At 29.1% G+C, this 25,099-nt stretch overlaps 1 protein-coding gene across 2 annotated transcripts; it reads right to left on the bottom strand.

Annotated features, from left to right (window-relative positions):
* Nucleotides 1-11,111: 11,111 nt before the first annotated feature.
* RECQL2 (RECQ helicase L2) lies at nt 11,112-21,162 on the bottom strand. Of its 2 annotated transcripts, XM_028059036.2 has the most exons (20): nt 20,937-21,162; nt 20,525-20,745; nt 19,866-20,012; nt 19,531-19,743; nt 19,044-19,148; nt 18,832-18,936; nt 18,571-18,693; nt 17,143-17,231; nt 16,654-16,690; nt 16,528-16,561; nt 15,869-15,921; nt 15,494-15,571; nt 15,133-15,198; nt 14,452-14,518; nt 14,316-14,369; nt 14,035-14,142; nt 13,572-13,636; nt 12,622-12,700; nt 11,949-12,169; nt 11,112-11,570 (listed from the first exon to the last, which is right to left on the bottom strand). In XM_028059036.2, exons 1-20 carry the CDS (start codon nt 20,998-21,000, stop codon nt 11,391-11,393), a joined length of 2,109 nt encoding a protein of 702 aa, XP_027914837.2. In that variant the 5' UTR covers nt 21,001-21,162; the 3' UTR covers nt 11,112-11,390. The 2 variants fall into 2 exon arrangements, with proteins under 2 accessions (XP_027914837.2, XP_027914838.2); XM_028059037.2 differs by lacking the exon at nt 14,035-14,142.
* Between the last annotated feature and the right edge of the window lie 3,937 nt (nt 21,163-25,099).

Raw genomic sequence — 25,099 nt, 5'->3', positions numbered from 1 at the left:
GTAGTTTCATTGTGTTGAAGTATTACAAAATAATATGTTGTATGTATTGTGTACGTATATGAATAAAAGTTATATCGACTATGTTTTAACTTATTTTATTTTTAAATATTTTGTTTAAATTAAATCATTTAAACTTTAAATCTTAATCTCATTACTTGAAAAAGTATTTTCTTTGATATTAAATAATAATGTTAACAATAATGATATTTATGAATCAATTGCAGTCTGTATTACTTTTTTTAGAATTTATTAAGATCTTTTTAACTAATACTGATGATTTTTTTTCATTAATGTTCATTAATTTTTTTAATACTGGTTTAAAAATTTTATAATTGATATTAATTTAAAATATTTTTTATATATCAATAAAATAATAATCACGGCAATTATTAATTAAAAATCCTTTTTACATTTGGAACTAAATAATCTTTCCGACATTGAAAAGCAAAATAATTAGCGTAATAATAATATTTTGGTAGTGGTTAGTTAGGTTGACTAAGCGTAAAATAAATTTGGGTTGAAAATAAATAAAGAAAAAAACACGTGAATTTTATATAAAAGACTTTATACTCTTATTTTGTAGATAAAATTTAAAAGTATTAATTTCAACTAATTTAATTATTCTGATAAAATTTTATAGTTTTAACCTTTTTCTTAATTTCTTATCAAAACAATGTATTTTATCATGAAATATTTTAATTTTTCTATAAATATATAAATAACCCTCTTCAAAATCTCTATTCAAATCCGTTGCATATAAAATATAACTGAAGTATAGGTTTAAGAAACAGGTTTCTTTAAGATGGATAATCATTCATGTCACGCAAAAAAATTGAAATAAATAAATAGACTACGTAAGTTTAAATCTAAAAGGCTTAAAACTAAATAAGGAAATTGAATTGTTTAAGAAACATGTGGTCACTACTACTTTAAACGGGCACCAAAAATGAAGTCATTCCATTGACTTTATTGCTACTATTTCCTATCTAATGAATTAAGATGTTACGTTCATCAAATCACTAAAATAGAGTTCAAAAGTTAGATACTTAATATCTTATTATCATGGTGTTAATAAATTCAATCTTCAAAGAGATTAATCTCTCTGTATATATATATGGCCAATTTTCTTTTCATGTGAATTTAAATACATAATTTTTCATGTAAAATAAGATTTACAGACATTTTTTCTTTTATATATTTGAGATATTCCTTTTAACTTAATTACGTTAAATTTTTTTAACATATTAAATATGTCTCATATTAACATTTGAATTATTTATATCGTTTGAAACAATTTTATTAAAGTGTCTAGTGAGAGATACGTTGAACACGATAAACAAATGTTTATGTAATTGAGTCAACAAAAAATATATTCATCATTTTTAACTTCGAGACAAATACAACTTTTAAATTTATTTAAGCTTTTATGTAATATGTTTTTGTAACAATGTATGTAAAGTTGGTTAAGAAGTTGTATTTTGTTTTATATAAAGGAGAGGTGTGATGTTTTGGTGGTATTAGGTATTTTGAAAATTTTTGTGAGGTAATGAGAGTAGGTAGGTTTTGTTGGAATGAAGTTGAGGAATGCCTTTTTGCTTCCTTTTCCAAATATTTTGCAATGTCTTCTCGCAAGAGTCATAGACAACTTCCATGGAAAGTGCACGTGGAAAAAGCTGTCAAAATTTACCAAATCATTTTAAAATTTATATAGGTAAAAAGTATTAATATATTTCACTTTTAACAAAGTCAAGTTTTACACTAAAATTTCAATTTTATTTAATAATCGTTGTTTGGATTTTATTAATGATTAGAATAACTGGGTGTTATTTGATTTTTAGTAAAGATTAAATACTAATTATATATTATAATTATTATTTTTCTTTAATAAAGATACATAATCATCAATAAATATATATAATTTAATTATATGAATCATTAATTAATGTTAAATTAAAAAATCAATGAAATTACCTTTTGAAGTAGGATTTTTTTTACTGTATATATGTAAATACTTATTATATTAAGTTATATATATATATATATATATATATATATGATATAAGCCAATGAATTAGCTTATATCATATCATTTTAGTTTAAAATCGTGAGTTGAATGTTCAAATGTGTAAACGTGTTAAAGATTTAAAAAAAAAAAACATTACCAGTGTTAGTTATTATACTTGATCTCACCACTATTAATTTAATTATTTTCTACAATAACATTGGGTCAAATCCATTTAACATGTTAATTTTTATTTTATTTACAAGTTATATTTTCTATGAAAAGAGAAAGTTTGTTTTAGAAAACAGTTTGTTGTATGTAAAATATATAAATAAAAAAAATCATTCTTATTACTAAAATTTATGTGGTACAACAATTATTCGATTCTTTAGTGTAAGGAAGAATATTTAGTGTCTTGAAAATTTGTGAACCACACAAACAAAAGTCTTGAATCTTCTTTTCAATTACGACACTGACCGATCTCCAACACTATTTCTATATATTTATTTTATTACTTTTTATTTATTTATTTTTCATCATTTTATATCAATAACAGATTTTATATTATGTTTCAACATGAAATTTTATTTTACCGTGTGACATGTTCATATGAAATTGAATATTAAATCGGTTTATCTAAAATTAAGGAATGCATTTGATATTATACAATACATAATTTGGAATATACTAAAAATTACAAAGTCATTTTCTTTTTGTGTTATATAGTGATGATAATGATGTATCCAGGAAATCAATCTATATGATCTTTGTATGAAATTAATATTTCAATATCATTAGTATTTATTTACTGTATTATAATATTATTTTGTATTATCTATTAATCACTGTGATGTCCTCGTACAAACATATAACGAGAGTAGGTTACAAAATTATAGGAAATGATAAATAAATTTTAACTATATTTTTTTATTATGAACAAGATATTTGTAAATATTTTTCTGATTTGGTAATTTTTTATTTATTTAAAAGTTGAAAATTGTGTATTATCGAAAATTTTCATAATGGACATATAAAAGGATTTGTATTCGATAAGACGTGAGATTGAATGAATGTTTGGACCATCACAAAGTTTTGACCCTCTCATGAGATTTAAAGTATCTTTTATATGATCTCGATATTTAGAAATATTTTGAACTATAATTGATAAAAAAAATCGTAATTTTTTCTCTGCATGTAACTTTATCAGGAAATAATAAAATATTGGTATTTTTTTGTTGTTGTGTGTATTTTATTTTTATGTCTAGCATGAAGAATTTATAAAATAAGATTGAGTGTGAACGAAGGAAGGGAGGTTTTGTCTTAAGCGTTTGAAAGTTACATTGATATTGGTGCGGAAGTTGAGCTAAACATCAAATAATATAAGCTACAGCGACTTATAATACTAATAATAAATAAATGACTTGAATATAATTTTAGTCTTTATTTTCGTTTTTTTTATGTTGAATTGAGATTTTATTAAACATCTAAAACATAAAATTGAAAAAAATAAACTAAAATAAGGATCAAGAATTAAAGTTTAAATAAATAATATTAAGAATGAATGAATGTTCCAAAAAGTACCCTCAATGCCACGCATGCTGCTTCAGCCACTCCTTTTTCTTCTCTCATATCCCATGCTATGCTATCAAAATTCCAAACATATATATTTTTTTAATTAACATGATGGTATTCATTTTTGTCCTGATACGTTAATTTGGTATTCGATTTTAAAAGGATATTAATTGAATTTCAATTTCTGAAAATTTGTTTCAATTAATTTTTTTTTAAAAAAATTTATTAACGTCATTTACAGTATTAATAGTTAAAATAACTTACAAAAATAAGTATTGATATTTATATTAAGATTTAATGGTAAAAGTCATGAATAAAGTTAATAACGTTAATATTTTTTGTTGAAAAGGATCTAATTGAGACAGTTTTTTAAAAGTTGAGATTCAATTGACATATTTTAAAAAATATGTACCAAACTAACACATATGAAGAAAAGTGGATAGCATCCAACTAATTAAATTTTTTTTTCTTCATTTCTTCCAAAATTTTTGCGAGATTACTGTTCACACGAATTGAAAAATGTGAAAAGTTTGTGTTTGTTTCATACATTTTTTAGGGGATTTTTCTTGCTTTTTTTCCTCCATTGAATTCTTTCACTTTTGCATTGTGCTCATGCATCCGATTAATAATAGTAATGATAATATAGAAATTATTGTTTAATTTTATTTAAATTAATCATCACAATTTATATAAACTTATTTACCTTTTATTTTAAATTACTTTTACCAAAAACAATAAATTATAATTACTTATCCAAATTTTATAATAAATCAATTAAACAATCTCACTTTCACCTATCATTTTTTAAGTGTGTGTTTAATTCTACGTTAAAAAAATATAAAATCAGTTAAAAGTAATTTTTTAATACAAAATCAGTATGTATTTAATTTTCAAAATCAATTAAAAAATAAAAAAAATTCACGTTGAATGTTACTGTTTCTCTGTTGGAGAATCAAATTCTCCGAAAAAAAAACAGAAGTTTAGTATCTGTAAATGTGATACGTGAGAACTATACTGGTAATGAATATACAGAAAAAAAGAAGAAGAAAAATTGACTGATGGGAAAAGGGTTAATTAAGAAAGCTACAACAGATAATACAATTTTCATGGCGTCAAAATCTTAACGTATAACTATTTAAGAAAGTTTATTTGTTCATTCAATTAATTTTTTATATTTGATAATATTATATAGTTTTGACTTTAAACATGTTTTTTATCTTCGATAAAGTGTTAAAAATTTTATTCTGACAGTGTTTTAAATAGTAAAATAAAGTATTATAAAGAATGTTTTGAAAACAAATATAGTAAAAATTTATTAAGTACTAAACAGTTTTAAAAACTATTAAGAACACATAATATATTATTTTTTATATTTTATGCATATGAAAAAAATTATTTTCAGTGAATTATGGGTTTTGTTTCTTGTACCCATCAGACTAAATTTGATAACTAACAATACAGGCATTGACGATTAAGACACTCAGACTAAAAAACTATTTAGACAGATAACGCTGTATTTAATTATGAATTGTCCAAATCCAATCAGGATTTTACAGCTATTAAAAATTACTGTAGAAAAGGGAGTTGGTTGAAGAATTAATAACACTTTTTTTTTACTAGCAAATCACATTATAAAACCATTGAAAATCACACAAAAAATAAAATAAAGAAATTTTATGTTAAATTGATATCTAAACAACTGGTCTGTCCCTTTAGCAATAAACTTAAATTTAAAATTTCTTACAACTTAATGAACTAGGTTATTTATTTAAACTGGTTTAATAAAATTGAATTAATCATAAATATAGGTTTATTTATATCACTGGCTATTCAAAGAGTGAAAATCATTTTCAAAATAAAAGTAGGACTCCTATCCAAGGACAGGGAGAAATCCTGATCTCACCAATTATAGGAGAGCATCTAATTCATGAAAATGATTGATCAATATTTTTATTTTAGATATTTAGTGAAAAATATTGTTACAAAACAGTGTAGCAAGAAATATGAAAAATAAGGTGAGAAGAATTAAAAAATTCTAGGACTTGTTCTCTAGTATTGATACATATGCAAAGAATAAAAGGTTTTTCTGATTTTGCTTAGCTCTCTGGTGACATCAACCATATTCATTCTTTCTTTTGCTGATTCCATTGACCAATCTCAAACAATGAAACTAAACCCTTTTCACTAAAAGATATGGAAATTCAAACTTCAAACAAATATTTGTCAAAGAATTTAGAACAAACCCGGAGGAGCATAATTCAGGGTCCCCTTTCTTCCACTTCTACTGTTTTCTTGAGAAGTGGTTGGAACAATCTTTGCTGTGTCACCATCAAGAAGGACATTGCTTTCTTTTAAATCACAATCATTGATGGATTGCTTACATTCATGGTAAAGATAATGTAATGCACAAGCAACATCAAACATAATATTTAATCTTTCGTCAAGGTTCAGTGTTCTTCAATTCTCATCGCTTCTGAAATGACAAATTCTTAGACAGAAATTTTAATAGCAGTTACTGCATAATGTTGCAGTCCATTTGTTATCATAGCTGTTAGGTCTACATAGGAGTTTTATCGGGGAGATATAACACTAATGAAACCTGAGTCCAATCACATAAGGTATTGACACCACTTTCAACCCAAAATCTTAAGACAATGGGTTTATGAGTATTTATCCTTATATAGTGTGACTTAGACTCACACTTGGATTCCTATCTCCCCTCAAGGGTGAGTCCCTTCAACCACATTGGTATATTCTCTCACCAGCAGAAGCATTCTCAACCACAAGTACTCCTTTCCTGCCTTTTCTGTACTGCTCTCATTTCTAACCAATGTGGAATTTAGACTCACACTTGAATTCCTAATAATAGCCGATTTGACATCTTATAAACCAGATTTAGAATGAATTTTCCATTTAGTTTGATGCTATGTATATACTTGAAGGGTGGATCAATGCATTCAAAACTGATGTACAATTGTTAAACCTCTGGATTAACGCAAATATCAATTTTATAGTATCATTATGTTTGAAAAGAAAAATTCATGAAGGATATGCAAGAAAGAGAAATACGAAACAAAGGAAAAAGAGTATAATATACACATGAACACCCTTAAAAGGTTGGATTTTTTCAGGAAGGAGAACCAAACATTTAAATATTACACACTATGAAACTTAGCCACTCCATATAAACAGATCTGATACTTAAAAGGGTTTTCTGATTTTGGTTAGTTTTCTAGTGAGGTTTGCCATATTCATTCTTCTGTTTGTTGATTCCAGTTAACAAACAAGACCAATCTTAAAGAGTGAGAGACTAAGCACTCTTCAACTTTTTCATTAGAAGACAATATAACAAATCTCCGCAGAATACACTCTGATCATGACTGTTGATACCAGGGTAAGAAATGTGTATTTTAAATTTAACTCAATCTTATAAAATCGACTTATAATTTGAAATTTATATCTAGTTATATATTATTAAATCGTCTTATTTCTAATCGACGTGGATCTCCGTAAACCGTCTCTTTTTACCTCTTATTATACTTGTTTGCTTAGATGTGGTACAGACGAGGAATTGATCTTGTTAAGTAGTATTAGTGAAAAGAATTTCATTTTGATGTGGAATTGGAGGTTCAGATGGTTGGATTTCTATGTTTAGATAGCTTTATATAAAAATTTGTTACTGAATGACATTTGAAAAGAAAAACATGATTTTGTTATTCTGCTACCTAAACTTTAATATTCCAATACCATCATTCCAGGTTAAGTGAATATCCAATTGTTGATTCAAGAAACAATAACTACTATATAGCCTATTCAGTATTCATAGTAATAGCTATCCCAAAATTAAACACTTTTTTTAAGTGCATAAGTTGACCCTAAAGCATGATACAGAGTTATCTCTCAGTGTCACAGTTATTTTTGTCATTGAAAATCAAATTACCAATTTGATCTTTCCCAACTAATCCATTAGTTAAGAGATGTACACTTTATGATTCAAACTGACTCTAGATTACCTAGAACCTTAGTTACTTGTTGTATATGTAGTTACAAATCAAAAACCTTTAAAACACACCTACAAATTAATAGTATTTAAATCTTTATATAACACAATCTTATTATGAACTTTTGAAAAAGCAAGAAAAATTAGCCAAAAGTGTTAAGCTATACAATATTTTGGTGACTGTAATCTTGCAAAATTGGAGGGGGTTTCTAACTCAGATAATTTTTTGTTAAAAGTCTACCTAAACATGTTGAAGATTAATTTTTTGGTGAGTGTCCTTTTTGTTTATACATTCAATATAAAAGTATAATGGTAATTATGATCTAACACCTCACCTATGGCTGGAAGGGTGTTGTTTTGGTTTCACCCCAACGTCTCTTCCTCTTGATCTCATTGTCGGCTAGTTTTTTTTTTTACTCAACTTGTTCTTTTTTTTTTTTGTGTCTAACAATTGATCTGAAACTTTTGTGCAATGATAGAGACAAGATTTTTGCAAATGATATATATATTATGTTTAGGGTAATAACATATGGATTCAACTCATTTATACATAAGCTATTATTAACATTATTTTTAACTTAAAATAATAAGTTTATAAGTTTTTTTCTATTATTAACTTTTTGTTTTTATCTAATGTGGACGTAAGAGTCTTGAATTCAAAAGGGTGTAATAAATACTTATAGGTAAAAAAAATAGGAAATAAAGAAAAAAAGAGTGAAGAATATTATTTTGTATAGTGACTTTATTAAAGGTGGAGGGAGAGATTTAATATAATATGCATGCATGCATGTTCCTTCAGCCACTTGTTTAGCTATGGCCCTTCTTAACATGAAAGGACAAAGTAATTGAAATTTATGAACTTAAATTTATGCGAAAATAAATTATTTTAACAAGGGCAGTTAAAAAGACCTTACCAGGATTCATTCACTGATTTAAAAAATTTCTTTAGTGGGCAAAATAGATAATTATAATATTTATATACAAATAAAATTTGTTATAAGTTTTGACAAAAATATAAATGAAATGACAAAGAGTTCCGTTTCTGGATATATAATTTAAAAACTAATCGACCATTAATTTATTAAACATCCCATTCTTTAAAAAATAGAAAAATATTTATCAGTTAATCAAAAGTAAATATATACACAATATACTGTTTCATAGGGTGGACTTTAGTGGCAAAAATGCTTAGGTGGAAGAGTTATCGTACAATGGAAGCGATAATTTCTACCAAGTTTTTAACTATTTGTGACATTATTGGTTTTTCAATACCAATTATGGTGTTGTGTAAATGATAAAGAAGACATTGTACGCACTAAAGAAACAGGACAATCTTTCTTTTCAAAAACAATACTAAAAAATTCAGTTCAGTTTAGAAAATCGACAAGAACAATTCAGTTCTAAATATTCAATTGATTTAATAGGAGTTTAGTTTGTCTACATTATTTTATAATTCAATCCACTTAAAGAGAGCTGTATTTTTTTATTTTTCATGGTTCAGTCCTATTCAGATAAATTTACCCATCCTTAATTTAATTTGTAGTGATTAAATAATATATATATATATATATATATATATATTAAACATTTAAAAATAATAAATTACACCAATTATTCTTGATATTTCATAAAAAGTATAATTATTGATTTGATCTCCTAATTTTTTGATTTAGTTCAATTTGGTCCTCATATTTTTTGTTGGTTGAATTTAGTACCCCAAGGGTTCAATTTGGTCATCTCCGTTAGGTTGAAGTTAACACCGTGTCCATACAACGTGTCAAGTCGTGAGCTCGTTTCTCAGTCGACACTATTATTATAATTAATGATAAATGCATTACAGGAACTGAGAACTCATTCCTCAACCGACACTCTTATTATAATTGATGATAAGTGCATTGCACGAACTAAGAACTGAGAGCTCATCTTTTTGCTGACCTGCTCAGTACGATTGTGTTAAACAATCTGATACTAAAAGCTCATCTTTTTGCCTACCTCTTCAACACGACTGATTTCAAACAGAATCAGATACTGAGATCTCCTCTTTCAGCCGAACTACTCAAATTACTGGATTGTAGTTTTTTTATGTTGAGAGCTCGTCAACTCAGCTTAATTAATTTTAGAAGTTGTGTAATACTAAGAGCTCACCAAACAATAGATTACCAAACAGACGACATATTTTAGCTAAAGTTTGTGTAATGTTGAGAGCTCACTAAATCGATGACCTATTCAGGATTAGGTAAAAAGTGATGATGAAGTATGGGAAGCTGCAAACGATGGTTACTGAATAGCAACTTTCTCGCTCCTATTGTATAGTGATAGAAGCTCAAAATTTGGAGAGCTATGTGCCCTCCCGGATGGAGAAGATCTCTAATAAACCAAGATATTAAATAGGCCAAGGAATCAGATGAAAATTCAAGTTAGAAAACACGTCTCCATAGAGCTGAGGTCATTGCAAGAATCTAGAAACATGTTTTCACAGAGTAAGGTCATTGCAAGAATCCAGAAGGATGTCTCTACAGAGCTGAGGTCATTGCAAGAATTCAGAAGGATGTCTCCATAGAACCGATGTCATTGCAAGAATTCAGAAGGATGTCTCCATAGAGTAGAGGTCATTGCAAGAATCCAGAAGGATGTCTCACTAGGACTGACGCCACTAAGGGTAGCTGGTTGATGATTCAAGATTTACGAGGATGTCACCCTAGGACCGACCTCACTATAGGAAGCTAAGATTGAAAGGAGAATATTCAAGAATATAAAAAAGAATCTTGGAGAAAAATTCCATTTACATTTGATGAATATAAACCAAATTAAGAGATTATTCTTGTTATTTACTAATTATCTTTTGATTAAATTATTTGAGAATATTTGATTATGTATATCTACAAAAATTATACCCAACTTGCTTATAAATAAGAGTGTTACTTGAAATTATTTTGACCTAACTGAATCATTAGCTAAGGTTAAAATACTTCTCTCTTTTTTGTCTTTTACACTTTTTTTTAACCAGAACAAAACTAAACCAAAAATTAGAAAACTAAATCAGTAATTATACCTTCATAAAACTATACATGTTTCATTTTATATTTTATATTTTAATTTATTGAAACTATGAACCCTAAGTTTATTAGATTAAATTTTTAGTCTTCTCACTGGTTGTAGAGACTTATACCGTAAGTTTGGTTTAATGGTATCTTTTTTATCAGATGTCTAATCATAGCTGAATGAACAACATATTTGTTCATAAATAGTAATGTACGAGTAAACTATATCCCTCGTGAAAATACTAGCATAATATCATAATATTTGTGCTAATATTTACGTTTTAGAAACACATCATAATTCATCACAAACGTAAACACCCATTTGAAAATAAATTTTAAATGCAACATTTACAGAATAAATCAACATATTTAAAACTTGTTTAATTTGTATAAATTAAATCACGAGGTAGACTCCGGTTCTTTTTCTAATTAACCATCTCGGAATAACAAAATACTCAGTACAGACGTTATTTAAAATGACATTTGAAAACAAAGAGAAATAAAATCAGGGTAATAATTAATTAAATTACAGAGTACCAACTTTTCTGTTTAAATATCTACAGGGTACGGTCTCTACTGTAATTTCGATACTATCAACTGTTTTTAATGATAGGAACAATCAAAACCCTGTGGCACTGGTCATAAAGATTCCATTTCATCATTTGGATGCGCCAGAAGCTCAGTTTGTAATTGAATAACTTCTTTTTCCTCAACTGTGCCATAACTTAATAACTAAAACAAAAATTGCCGAGGGAACACAAATATTTACCAGTTATCATTCTTCATCTTCACTACTATCAATGAGCACAAGATTTTTCTTGGTCTTTGACCTCTTTGCTGCTCTACCATCAGTTTCTTGTTTATCAGTGGGCTTGGAATCCGAATACTTTTGAATTTGCACAAGTATTCTATTTCCGTACATTTCTGTCTTCAATTTTCCAATTACCTTCTCCAACTGCACACACAAACAGATATCATAACTCTGATCTGGATAACATCTATTTCATATGGTGTGGATGAGCACTGATAGAATAACGGAATGAAGTGAAATTGAAGTGAATGAAATTGAGTTACATTATTTGGATTGTAAAAAATATAATGAAATGGAGAGGAACTTAATGTCATGCATACACTTTCCTGTTTCTTCTCTATGCTTCAGATGGGGTATAGGATGGAAGTATGGAACCATCAATTTTTTCCTTTCAATTACAAAAATATTCAAATAATGAAATAGTATATTTGTTTCATAGTTTTCCATTTTACACCTTTTTGCTATTCGCCGTTTCATTTTAATCCACTCAACACTACATATCCAAACATACTTAAAACTTGCCTGTTCCAGTGAATTTGGTTTTTGGGAACTTAATAAGCTGATTTGTTCCATGGATAAGACTGAGTGTGGGAGTATTCCTCCAGCGTAGGACAGTTCTTTTCTCAGCTCATCAAGCTTTAGCTCCAAACCAGAGGACCCAAGGCTGCGGCGCTTCACTGATCTTACACCACCCGCATTAGTTCTCTGTTCAGTGTAAATCTCAAGCGTCACAGTTTTCTTTCCTGCACATAAACAATGACAATCGGGCGGAGGTAAGTACATCTGGACACCGTGCAACAAATAGTGCCAACAAAAGAAACATGGAAAATCTTATATTTTCCACTCTATGGTGTAATAGCACCATGGGCAGCTTAAATAATAACCAAATAGATAACAATTAGGTAATCAACATGTGACGATGACACTTGGAAAATCGAATGCAGACACACACACCAGCACTTTGGATGAAGAATCAGATGTGTTTAGTTCGCGACGCAAATTGGTGCAAGCTTGGCCTTAAATTAGAAAAATCAACCGAGTTCGTTGAAAGAAACAGTCTATCATTAACGAATTTCACAGTTGAATAAAAGAAATAACAAAGCACAGATGTAATAAAAGACTTTAATAGGCTTTTCTATGATATATTGGCTTTAATAAATATAGATTAGCATCTTTGATAGGAAATCACGAGTACCTTGTAGTATTTGCTTGGCCAACGGCCCCACGGCAATGTAGGCATTTGTGGCATAAGCTGTATGCTGAAATTCTTCTTTCTACATGAAGAAAAGGTTTATTCTAAATCACCCGCTATTCTGATAGATCAATGTGAAAGCTTGGAACTTCAAAATTAGAGCTGACAGTTAATGCAATCCAAAGTAAGATTATAATGGAATATATCCCCCTTACTTTTTCTACACAGTTTTTTTTTCTTTTTAAGTAAATTAAGGGTTAGCATAATCATGATACTGTGATTGTGAAACTGGTTACATGTCTGTAGATGTTAACGAAAAACAGAAACTCTTTGTTCACTAACTCCCTAACTCTATGAGGCGATTCTCAAGAATTTTTAATTGTCTTTGACTTGAATGGACTCATCCGGGTCACAGTTGAGTGTTTTAGGGCTTAGATAAATCCATGCTTCAAAGAATCGCACTTTATGTAAGGCACTAATTGAAATGAAGATTACTCCAGCTGTTCAGCGCAAATCATGGAAAAATATGTGCAGTTTCACAGCAGTACAGTACAGAAAGTTAAGACTGGTGCTTTTCAAATTTTGCAAAGAAAGTGGGTTATTTTTGTGTCGTATAGACAATAAGTTTATCACCCACAACGATTTCACAGATCTGTTCTATTAGAACTGTAACAGAACAACAAACTAACAAATGGACATTGATAACGATACAAAATTTTAGCCAAACAAAAGGACATCGATATCAATCATATAGTTTAGCCTCAAAAGTAGATGAAAGAATAAATCATAAAACTCAATCAGATTCATCATATATGCTAATACTCTACAGTGTTTGCTCTTCCATTTTTACTCTAAATGTAATGAGGTTGTCTTGCCTTGTCTACAATATGCACAGCTAATTTTAAGAACAAGAAATTTGTATAACTTTCAGTGATGAAGGAACAACGTATTACCAAAAACCGCCCCAATAAAAGGTGTAAGATGAGCTGCTCAATTTCCTCTCGCTTCAATTCAGAACCTGGACAATTAATATAGGAGGATATGAGATTCAGTTTTTGTGATAAATTACATTGGAGAAACAAATTAAGATTGATACATGATAAATATTGCAATTTTCATGAATTATGAAGGAAAGGAGGAGAGTTTTCTTTATTTTCAATGAAGTTTACGAGAGCAGTTAACACACATCCAGCAGCTTGGATGTTGTGTTCTTATTTATTTATTTTGTCTCTACACACAACGATTTGGTTAACTTTTGAGCCATGGGTTACTCCTCCAACCTTACTGTTAAACCATGTTAAGTGGCAACACAAGAACAGAGGGAAGGACTGATTAGGCCCAAAGGTCTTAGTATTTCATAGCAAATACTCTAGCCAGACAAGTATAAATTATAAAAAGAATAGAGAACAAACCAACCTAGTTCCTTCTGTTTTATTTTCATTTTATCAACTAATTGCAACATTGTTGACCTCTGATCATTTGCATGCATATTTTGCAACAACGAAACCATCAGTTTTGCATAATCTGTAAAGTATCCATATGTTAAGGTTGTCTAAATAAAATGGGAGGATGAAAGTAGGAAAAAGTTGAGATATCAAAAGGAAGAAAAAAAAAAGGAAATCAATCAGTTTGATACAAAATATATGGTACATGAAGTGTAGAAGGTAAAAATTGAACTAAAAGTCAGAGCAACGAACCAGAGAGATCCACTTCTTTCACCTCTCTTGACCATGCACAGATGTCACACATCTCTGTAACATCGAGTATATATATAAAGCCTGCAACATCAGGAAAGAGAACAAAAGAAAAGTAAATGACAAGAATAAAAGATACCATTGCACTCTTGAAGTGGCTCAGCAAAATGTCGGAAAAAGGCACTTCGTCGGCATTGTCTTTTGGACTGCATTAAAGGGAATGAAAATTACAATTAGTGTTGTAAGTAAAGAGTTTTGGTAGATAAGGATGAAAAGAGAGGAAAACATAACCTTAAACAACATTCTTATGTATTGTGACATTATACAAAATACAAACCAAATAAGTCTATTTATAGTACATATACTACTCCTAATCCTGATTAATTAAAGGAGCTCATAACTTCCCGAAGATAAAATCCCTAAGACAAGGGTCCTAAAGAAAACCCTAAAAATGGATAACACAATTACACACCACTTCTTTATTTGTAGATATTCTTTCAATTTAAATTTTAATAATTCAATGACTTAATGGGCATAATCATTTTCCATAATCAGACAAATGAAAAGGAGAAAGAAAGGCACTCAATCCAGCATACAGAAAGGACTAAAGCAGCACGTATATATTCACACTTTAACAACCTTGTTTCCTATATTCACACTTCAACAGATTGGCTAGGGAACCAATAAGCCTAAACAATTAAGAAACCCCACCTAAACAAGAAGAGGAAGGAGAAAGAAATCACTGTTCTAACTTTAAAACTTCAAACAACTGAGAAGAGATCAACTACTTAATAAAACTTGATATTGTAGAAGAAATTACCTGACAATATCGTACTATGTCATAGAGATTCTGTAGCCCCGAATTTTCATAGAAGACCATTGAACTCTGAGAAAAATTGGTATGACATTTGTTCACATAACCCAGCAATTTATATGCAACATATAGATCAGTTCAAAACTTTAAATAGATTGATTACATTTTTATGTCACATAACTGTTTATCTCATACTTATGTTCTTAAATGAAATTGGTGCCAAAAATAGACCTCAGATATCCAATGCAAATTGTTTGAGCTCAAGATGTAAAGGTCGTATCTCCGGCAAGCTCTAGTTTTTTGCAGAAAAAGATAAATGGACAGAAATATGCACAAATTTATAGTCAAGAGTGTAGCAAAGTTTCACCTGCCGTGGAACATCACCAGGTCTAAAGTAAAGTAGGCATTCGGAAGGAAGTCCATCTCGACCAGCTCGTCCACTTTCCTGTAAAAAAGAGTTACATAAGAACCATTTCTGGGCTTTCTTTCACCTGTCTGCTTAAGAATTTAGGATCAATAGTCCTTTGTATTAAAGCCTCGTTGCAACCCCCATTCATCTTCAGCAAATTGATTTTTAGCAAAAGGCTTTGGAAGCACAGTCTTTATCGATGCTTCAAGCCCAAAGACTTTTGCATGCGATATTATTTGGATAAAAACCATTCCTCGCCCAACAAATTAAGCTTCTAGAGAAAATAGAAAGGTTATCTAACAGAAGAAAATCTTATTAGGATCAGGGCAAAACCTGGTAGTATGTTTCCATTGATTTACTCAAACTATGATGGATGACAAACCTGACTACATAAAAATGTCTAGTGTTAAATGTTATCAGCTTCAGTCAAGGTAAAGCAAATAGAATGTGCACCCACTGGGGATGTCACTAGCAAAAATACTCATAAGCAAGCTTCTCTGCGCTACAAAATGAACTCCACTATCCACCAATGCAAGCATCAGTTTGAAACAATTAAATCATGTAAAGAATCCAGATATAGATATCTCTAAGACTCCAGTAGAATTCTGATCAAAGGAGGCCTCATTTACAAATCATCACATCAATAACACCCCTCCAAGGAAGAAAAAAAAAACATTAATTTTCACTGTCATAGAAAGAACCCTGGTCAAACAATACGTTCACAATGCAAATAAGTGAAATGCAAATGCACATTAACAATGAAAAAAAAAACAATTAAACCAGTGATAGTGTCCAAATCTGCATTAAAACCTTCGAAAATATTACAATAGTATGACACTGAATCTGAGTCTATCCTGTTTTAATGGTGAACGTGTGAAATAAACAGCTGCATTGCATTTATCTTTTCATATAGAAAACAATTGCATAAAATGTTATTGATGGATGGCATAAACACATCAATTATATAGCTGAGGAATGTTTTGCATACTAACCATCTGGTTTGTTGATTCCCATACCAAAAGCTACCTGAAATAAATAAAAAAATCCATTGTTGTAAAGGCTAGAGGCAACAAAAGCATGTGTAAACCTCTCATAGAAATAGTCGTAATGATACATACTGTGCCAACTATGACCTGCAGCTTATTATTGCTCCACCTGTGTGATAAAAGTCTCCATTAACTAACTCATTTGCTAGTTCCAGCATCATATCATTTACAAACTATTATATATTCACAAATATGAATGATGTGCAAAAACCAGGCAGGGTCTCAAATTTTATGAGATATAATAAATAGAAAAGCCATATGCTGTCTCTGAAACTCTTTCGTACTATTTAACAGGGCCCAAGACGCGATTGAAACCTACACTCAAATTCAGCCAAGGTCGTCTAAAAAAAGTATTCATAGATTAATGCACAAGACGGTGCTAACAAGTCACAGACGATACTGAATCGAGGCAACTGTATTCATTTAGTTCCTAAAACCCTGGCAACTGAGGTTTTAGCATTCAGTGCGTATTCAACACTAACACTTAAAAGAAAATGAGTTATCTTTGAAGAAAATTAGAATTAATACGTAAAAATGACAACATTCTGCAGATTACTTTACCGCATGTGAACTTTTTCCCGAGCATTTACATCCATATCTGCATGATAATAATCAGCTGAAATTCTTCTCTCCCTCAACTCCTTCGCAACCTAAAATAGTCTTGACAAGAAAAGGGGTGAGTAAATATTCTTCCTCACAAGGTGCATACAAGGACAACAAATATATTGACATTTGAAGAAAATAGAGCAGACGCTGTATCCGAATTCTAGATCATGCTGCAGGTATTTTTGCATTGGAAGCAGAAGATAGGATGCAATGAAACAATTTTTTGGATACAAATTCTCCCAATTTAATAAAAGGCACACAGTTAGCAAAGGTAAGTTCCCAACAGAGCTCTTGGTATTTCCATCTTGGGCTATATTTCCTTACATTTTTCATTCAGTGGGGGTTGGGGGAGACTACTATACACCCCCAAGATAATTACAATTATCATAACAATTTCTGTAACTGATCCATAAAGATGCAAACTTCATCACAACTAAAGACACCGTAAGGCTGCAAATTTCATACTGCAAAATTCTGCAGCCACTCTAGTTGCAAGTGAATAAAATGAGCACATTAAATCCTCGGCAGTTTGTGAGCAAATTCTTTGAACACTGGAATGTCCAAACAATTTGTTCAATATCTATAAGGAAAGCAGGAGAATTTTGGAATGACCATTAATAATTACACTAAATTGAAAAGCCATTTTTAATAACAAAATTATATATTGATAATAAACATAGTCTGCCAATACAAATAATATTTTATAGTTTTATTATTATGTATATATTCAATAATTGCAAGACATATAACACAAATTAGAATTGCAAATATGAAAAAAAAAATCATAAGAAATAAAATAATAATAATACGATACAGAAAAAAAAAAAAAAAGAGGAAATAATACTAAAATAAACTATAAAATTAAGCCATGATAACTAAATATATTTACAAAACTTCAGGAAAAAAAAAACAATTTTACAGTATTAAAAATGAATAATGGTTAAAAATATAATTTAGTCTCTATGTGTCCCGAATTCTCACTTAGGTCCCTATCATAAAAGCTTATTAATGAAGTCTCTAAGTATAACATTACAGATTTGTGAGAATACTTGTATTCTATTATAAAAGCTCGTTTTGATGTGGTCAAGTGAATGGTTCGTTGTATATCCTTATGGAAGGAAACTTCTGTAATTCTCAAACAATATAGTACATTTGTTGTTTGATTTTATCACCACAATTCTAAGATTAATTATGTTGATGTTACAAAACTGCCGGGTAGAACCCCTGAAAGAAGCTGAAAAGTGAAAACACGATGCCAACCCAAAGCAAATTTAAGTGTTAAGAGATACTATAGACTTGTGTCATTGTGCTTCCTTGAGGGCAATATTTGACATTCAAAATATGTATGCCTAATTGTTAGAAGAAAGTCGTAATCAAGCATACCTGTTCACATTCCTTCCTAGAGAAGCAATAAACAATCCCTGATTCATTATTTGGATAAGATTCTTGAATGAATTGTGCAATTTCATCAATGACTACCCTCCCAACTGATGACTTTTCCTTTACCTGCAGTTTAAAATATGAAATTCCATTAAACTTCACATTAAAGTGAAGAGTTTATTAACTTGCTTGGGGAACGGCTGGAAAGGGCACTCGTATAAAAAGTTTAAAAAATCTGTAAACGGATATTAGCTACAAATATACCATATAAAACAAATTTGGTCTATTGACTGTGCTAACAAATTTGACACATCTAGGAATATGCAACATCTCTGTAAGATCATTTTGCACCCTCTGAGTAGCAGTTGCCTGACAAATAAATGTCATTGATATAAATCAAAATTAAGTAAGAAAGCATATCCAAGTCTAATAATTTTACTTGTAATGCATAATATAAACTTGAGATAAAAGCTTACAGTCAAAGCAACCATAGGAACATTAGGGAACTGTGTCTTGAGAATACCGAGGCTCTTGTAGTCAGGTCGAAAGTCATGGCCCCACTGACTACAGCAATGTGCTTCCTGAAATGCAAACCAACCAGAATTTTATTGGGATACAACGAATGCAACATTGTTATATTTCAGCATGAAAAGTCCTATCAGGGTCTTCTAAACCTCAAAACAAATACAAAAGATGAGTGACTAACAATCCAAAATTCCAGATAACTTTGTCCTTGTCGTTGATAATCACAATTTCACAATCTACAATGAATTGATGCCCAGTTGTATTTAGTCAAAACAGGCTAATAAACCAGAAAATGAAGCAAAATAAAAAAATATTCCCAGAACACTTCTGCACCCATTCTTAAAATCAACAAGTCAAAAACGATTGACATTCATAAACAAGATGAATTTGACAAACATAATTCAAAACAAGCCTATACAGCATCTACTATGAACTCACATCAATTGAAATTAGAGAAAGACGACCGGCATGATGGCATTTTTCAAGTTTTGACATAAACCTCTTGCTTTTTGATATCTTTTCTGGGGTGACGTACAATACTTTGAGGTCCCCCTCTCCCTTCTCCAAAGCCTTGTATATGAACTTCTCATCTCCCTTATTTGTTGAAGTCAACATATAAGCAGGAATGCCCAGTGCAGTCAAACCCATTACCTGAAGCAATCGCCCCACCCAGAGGAATAAAAGAGGAACAAAACAACCTTTTAAATTTTTTTTAAAAAAGAAAATATCATTTGCCAAAAATTCGTTCAGGATTTTAACATAATGAAATGCACCTGATCTTGAATTAAGGAAAGCAAAGGACTGACAACTAGAGCAATTCCTTCACGAAGAACAGCAGGAAGCTGGTAGCAGAGACTCTTGCCACCACCTGCAGCCATAATAACCAGAACGTCTCTTCCACTCATAAGGGCATTAATTATCTGTCATCGACACTACTAGGTTAACAAAATTTTACACAAAAAGCCAAAATCCCTATGTATATATACAAAAAAAAAAAAAAAAAAAAATCCACAAACTAAGATTTTGATTGTTTGATCGTCGATATCCTCATAATAGCACGGGAAAACAAAAGGAATACACTGCCCAACTTATAGAAAGCAAATAGTGTCTAAAAATTGAGAGCAACATTAACAAAGCACTTTAAAATAAGAGTTAAACACACATTAACCTTCTTAATCGTTTAAAAGAGCATTAGACCGTACATTGTGTATAGGGACACTGCTTAAAAGAAAATAAGGAGTTGTGCGCAATCTCAATAAACCACGGGAGTGTGATACAATAAAGGAAATGAAAAATGTACAATCTCGATACTCAACTTCAGTTCAGTTCAGAACAAAAAAGTGAACAGGTTTCTTCAAAGGAGCCAAAGTAAGACATTTGTTTTTTTACCCCTTTCAATTATTTATTTTTTAAATGTTTTATTCTCAGTTACCTCTCTTTGATTTGCACGGTAAGACGAAATGCCAAAAACATTCAACCTAACATCATTTGCTTCAGAATCCCATTCAAATGTACCACTCCAATCTTCCACGGCGCTTGAAGCCACATTACCGGCCTCGTTACCAGATTCCTTACACGCTTCTAGAATAGCACTCAGCTCCGATTTTCTCTCATACAAATTTTCTTGTCTCTCAATCAACGCCCTTATTTGTTCTGCAAAGAGAAATCATAGTATTTTTAAATTAAAAACGATACCAAATTCGCCTGCACAATCTGGTGAACATGATCGTCGGGATGAAGCGCAACCGTTCTGTTTGCATTGTCGTGACAAGTATAGCGACAAATTTAGGCGAGTAGTTCGTGGCATTAACATTGTGATATTAAAAGGATTGGGGAAGAAGCACCTTGAACATCTTGAATCTCGACCTCGATGTTGAGAAGCTCCTCCAGAATCTCGTTGCTCTCCATCACGGAACAGTTTCAGTGTGAGAGAGAGCAACGCAAGACAACCCTAAAAGCGACGATCTACACCAACTGCCTCGTTTGAACTCTGATGGTTACGATACTTTGCGGGGCAGAATTCGCCTGTGCAAGAAGTATGTGCTGCAACTCTCTAAATTAGTTTTTTCTTTTCTTTTACTTTTAGTCTTGAAGAAATTATGTTTTCAGTTATTTAAATCTAAAATAAAATAATTTACTTAGTTTCGCTCTTTATTGCTTTTATCTAGGTGTCACTTCAAAATAAATATAAATATGATAGTTTATTTGATCACATATGTGGCTTTTTTATTACATTATAAGCAGATAAATTATGTTTTAACTTCATTATAAATTTTGGAAATTTTAAAATAAATCTATAATAAATATAGTATATTAATTATTCATTAATTTAATTTTTTAAATAAATTCTCATTAATTTTTTTTATTAATTAATGATGCAGTTGTTAAGTGGTAATGTGGTAATTAACTTTTCATATCATCACGATCAATCATCATCACATCACATCAAATGTAATTTTATAATTTTATTATTTTAAACTTTTAAAAATTATGATCTCATAATTTTATAACTTAATAAATATAAAATACAATAATATAATAATATAACGATAAAATAATATAACAATACGATAAAATTGCGATAGAACGAAATGACAAAAGTATGATATAACGAAATGATGATATAACAATATGATGATATGACAAAATAACAATATGACAAGATACAATATAATGATATGATTAGGGATGTCAAAAAAATCGTACTCGCGGGTATCTACGGATAAAATCTACCACAGATACAAAATGAATACTGTAAATGATATCGGCGGGTTACGGGTAAAAGTATTTTTTATATCCACATGTTAACAGGCAGGTACGGCTATCATAGTATCTGTACCCATGGATGGAAATTTGTATTCGATATACTCTAATTTAAAACAAAAAAGTTATTCAAATAAAACAAAAATGAATACTAATAAGTAAAGATTTTTTTCATATTACCTAGTAAATGAAATATTTATGTTATTAAACACTCAAATTGAGAGTATTAAACATTCTCATGTGAAAGAAAAATATATACAATAAATAAAAAATAATAGAAATATTCAATTGTGAGACATAAAAAAGTTATAATTGACATACATCATTTTAACATAATTACATAAAAGTTATGATAAAATGAAAAATATAATAGAAATGCGAATGAGTTTCATGACAAACCAAATAATTAGAAAAAATAAAAACAAAAAGTATATATATATATATGGTTACTTAATTAATTGTGAATATTTTAATAATTTAAACGGAACATAGATATGACGGAGACGAGTATTATGACAGGATATGTACATCCCATACCCAATTGAAGAAGTCGGAAATTCTCCATACCTATACCTATACACAGTCAATACGGGGATTCTCGGTCAAAAAGAGGACGAGTTCGGGTAATACCCATGGAGATGGGTTTATTTGTCATCTTTAAGAACAATTCTCACATGATATGTAATTGATAGAATGTTTTCTATTAAATGTGGTTGAAAATACATTTATTACGTAAAATACATTTGTATATTGTAATTAAATTTGCATATAATTAAATTTGTTATGTGCAACTTCCCGCTTATTTACTTATTGTGTCCCATTTATTAGCCTATTTTTTTTATTTTAAGTCAGCCACATAGTGCATCCAATAAGTTGATTTCTCTAACTTATAATAAAATTAGTGGTACATAATTGGATGAAAAAAATTAATCATTACTAAATTTTAAAAAACTGTACACAAAGTAACACACAACTCTTCACATATTTTTTCATTAGGGACAACTTATTCGCCTATCATATTTGACATATTTTTTTTCTTCAAGCCAGCCATTGGATAATAAAAAAAATATTGATTAGTAAATTTTTTAAACTTGTACAATAAGTAATAGACAGCTCCTTACTTTTTTACTTATTGAGGCCATTTATTGGTCAATATTTTTCTTCAAGCCAGTCACCTATAACAAGAAATAAGGGTTGATTTTTGTGACATATATTAAAATCATGGTACATAAAAGTACATCCCATTGGATGAAAAAAAAGATATTAGAAAATTTAAAAAATTGCACGAGAAGTAACATGTAGTTCCCCACTTATTTACTTATTGTGCCCTATTTATTGGTTTTTTTTTTTTCTTCAAGTCAGCCACCTATTGCAAACAACAAGGTTAATTTCTCTAACTTATAATAAAATTTGTGGTACATAATGAAACAAAAAGATTGATTACTAAATTTTAAAAAATTGTACGCAAAGTAACACACAACTCTCCACATAGTTTTTCATTGGGGTCAACTTATTTTCCTATCTTATTTGGCCTATTTTTTTCTTCAATCCAGCCACTTAGTGCAAACAATAAGGGTTGATTTGTATAACTTATAATAAAATCCGTGCTACATAACATGTACATCCCATTGGATGATAAACAAATATTGATTAGTAAATTTTTCAAAATTGTACGCAAAGTAACAAACAATTTTCCACATATTTGTTCATTGTGTCAAACTTTTTTGCTTATCTGGTTTGACGTATTTTTTTTTTTTCAAGTCAGCCACCTATTGCAAGCAATAAGGATTGATTTTTGTAGCTTAGAATAAAATTCGTGGTACATATACATCCCATTGGATGTTAAACAAAGATTGATTAATAAATTTTTAAAAAGTTTACGAAAAGTAACAAACAACTTTCTACATATTTATTCATTTTATCCGACTTATTTGCCTATATGGTTAAGCCTGTTTTTTTGTTTAGGCCAACCACCTAGTGCAAGCAGTAATGGTTGATATTTAGTTTTTTTTTTCCATCATATGATTTTTTTTTTGTATATTTAATTTTTCATGAATATAAAAAGAAAAATTATGTACTATATGTTTTTTCATAATTATCTATTAAGTGTGACTTGATTATTATATTTTTTTAGTAATTACTCTCTCAATTTTTTATTAAATTTTGATAAATTATTTTTTAGTCTTCTTTTTTTAGGTAGGTATATGGATGAAAAATAAAATAATAGATTATTTTTTAGAGTGACAAAAGGGAATATACCCAAAACCTATTTTATAAGAATTCAACTGTTGAATTAGATAACCATTTTTTAATATTCAAAGAATTATAAGTGAAAAGTTTTATATTATTTTTTTTTGAATTATAGGCGAAATGTTTCATGTTAATTTTGTTGATTTATAGGCAGGATGTTTCATATTAATTTTTTGGAACTTAATTATGATATAAGTATATCTAGAGAAAGAGATAAGATTATAAAAACTTATTCAAAATGAGTTTCATAACAAATACAATTTCAAAACTATAATTTTTTTTAAGAAAAAACATATAAGGATTTCAATATTGTTATATTAGTAATAATAATTAAATATATAAAATTTAAGTATATTATTTTGATTCCTTCAAACTTTTTTTATCAAGATTCGCTACTGAGTATGATGACATAACAATATAACGGTATGATATAACAATATAACAATATAACTTTTAGTCGATATTGTTTAGAAAAAAAATACCAAACAAATTCATAAGCAAATATGAAATAAATTTGAGAGATAACTATAATTTAATATGGCTAAACAATTAAAATTTTATGGATATTTGAGCTGATCTGAATTTATATTTAATATTTATTAATTAATAGTTATATATATATATATATATATTTTTTTTTTTGTATAATATGTTTTGTTTGTTGCAATTTAGTAATAGGCTATACAGAATCGTAGTCTATTATAAAAATAACTACTAAAATTTTACATGTCATTTTATGTAATTAAAAATTTATTATATATAATTTATTTATTAAAAAAAGTATTTCTTTCTAAAAGATCAACTTAATATAAACATGCAATCCGAATAATCTATCTAAATTAATTCGTCATTTAAACAACTATAGACTAACTGAATAAATTAAACAGTGATATATGAATTTTAAATTATTAAATTTAAATTATATCCTATCGTTCCAAAAAAAGAAAAAATATTTAGCATACGGTTTTTTATATTGTTATTTGTTTTCTAAACC

Source organism: Vigna unguiculata, chromosome 2 (genome assembly GCF_037176805.1).
Source record: "Vigna unguiculata cultivar grain cowpea cultivar isolate G323 ecotype 2 chromosome 2, ASM3717680v1, whole genome shotgun sequence".
Lineage (NCBI taxonomy): Eukaryota > Viridiplantae > Streptophyta > Magnoliopsida > Fabales > Fabaceae > Vigna > Vigna unguiculata.
This window is presented reverse-complemented; position numbering and strand designations above follow the sequence as displayed.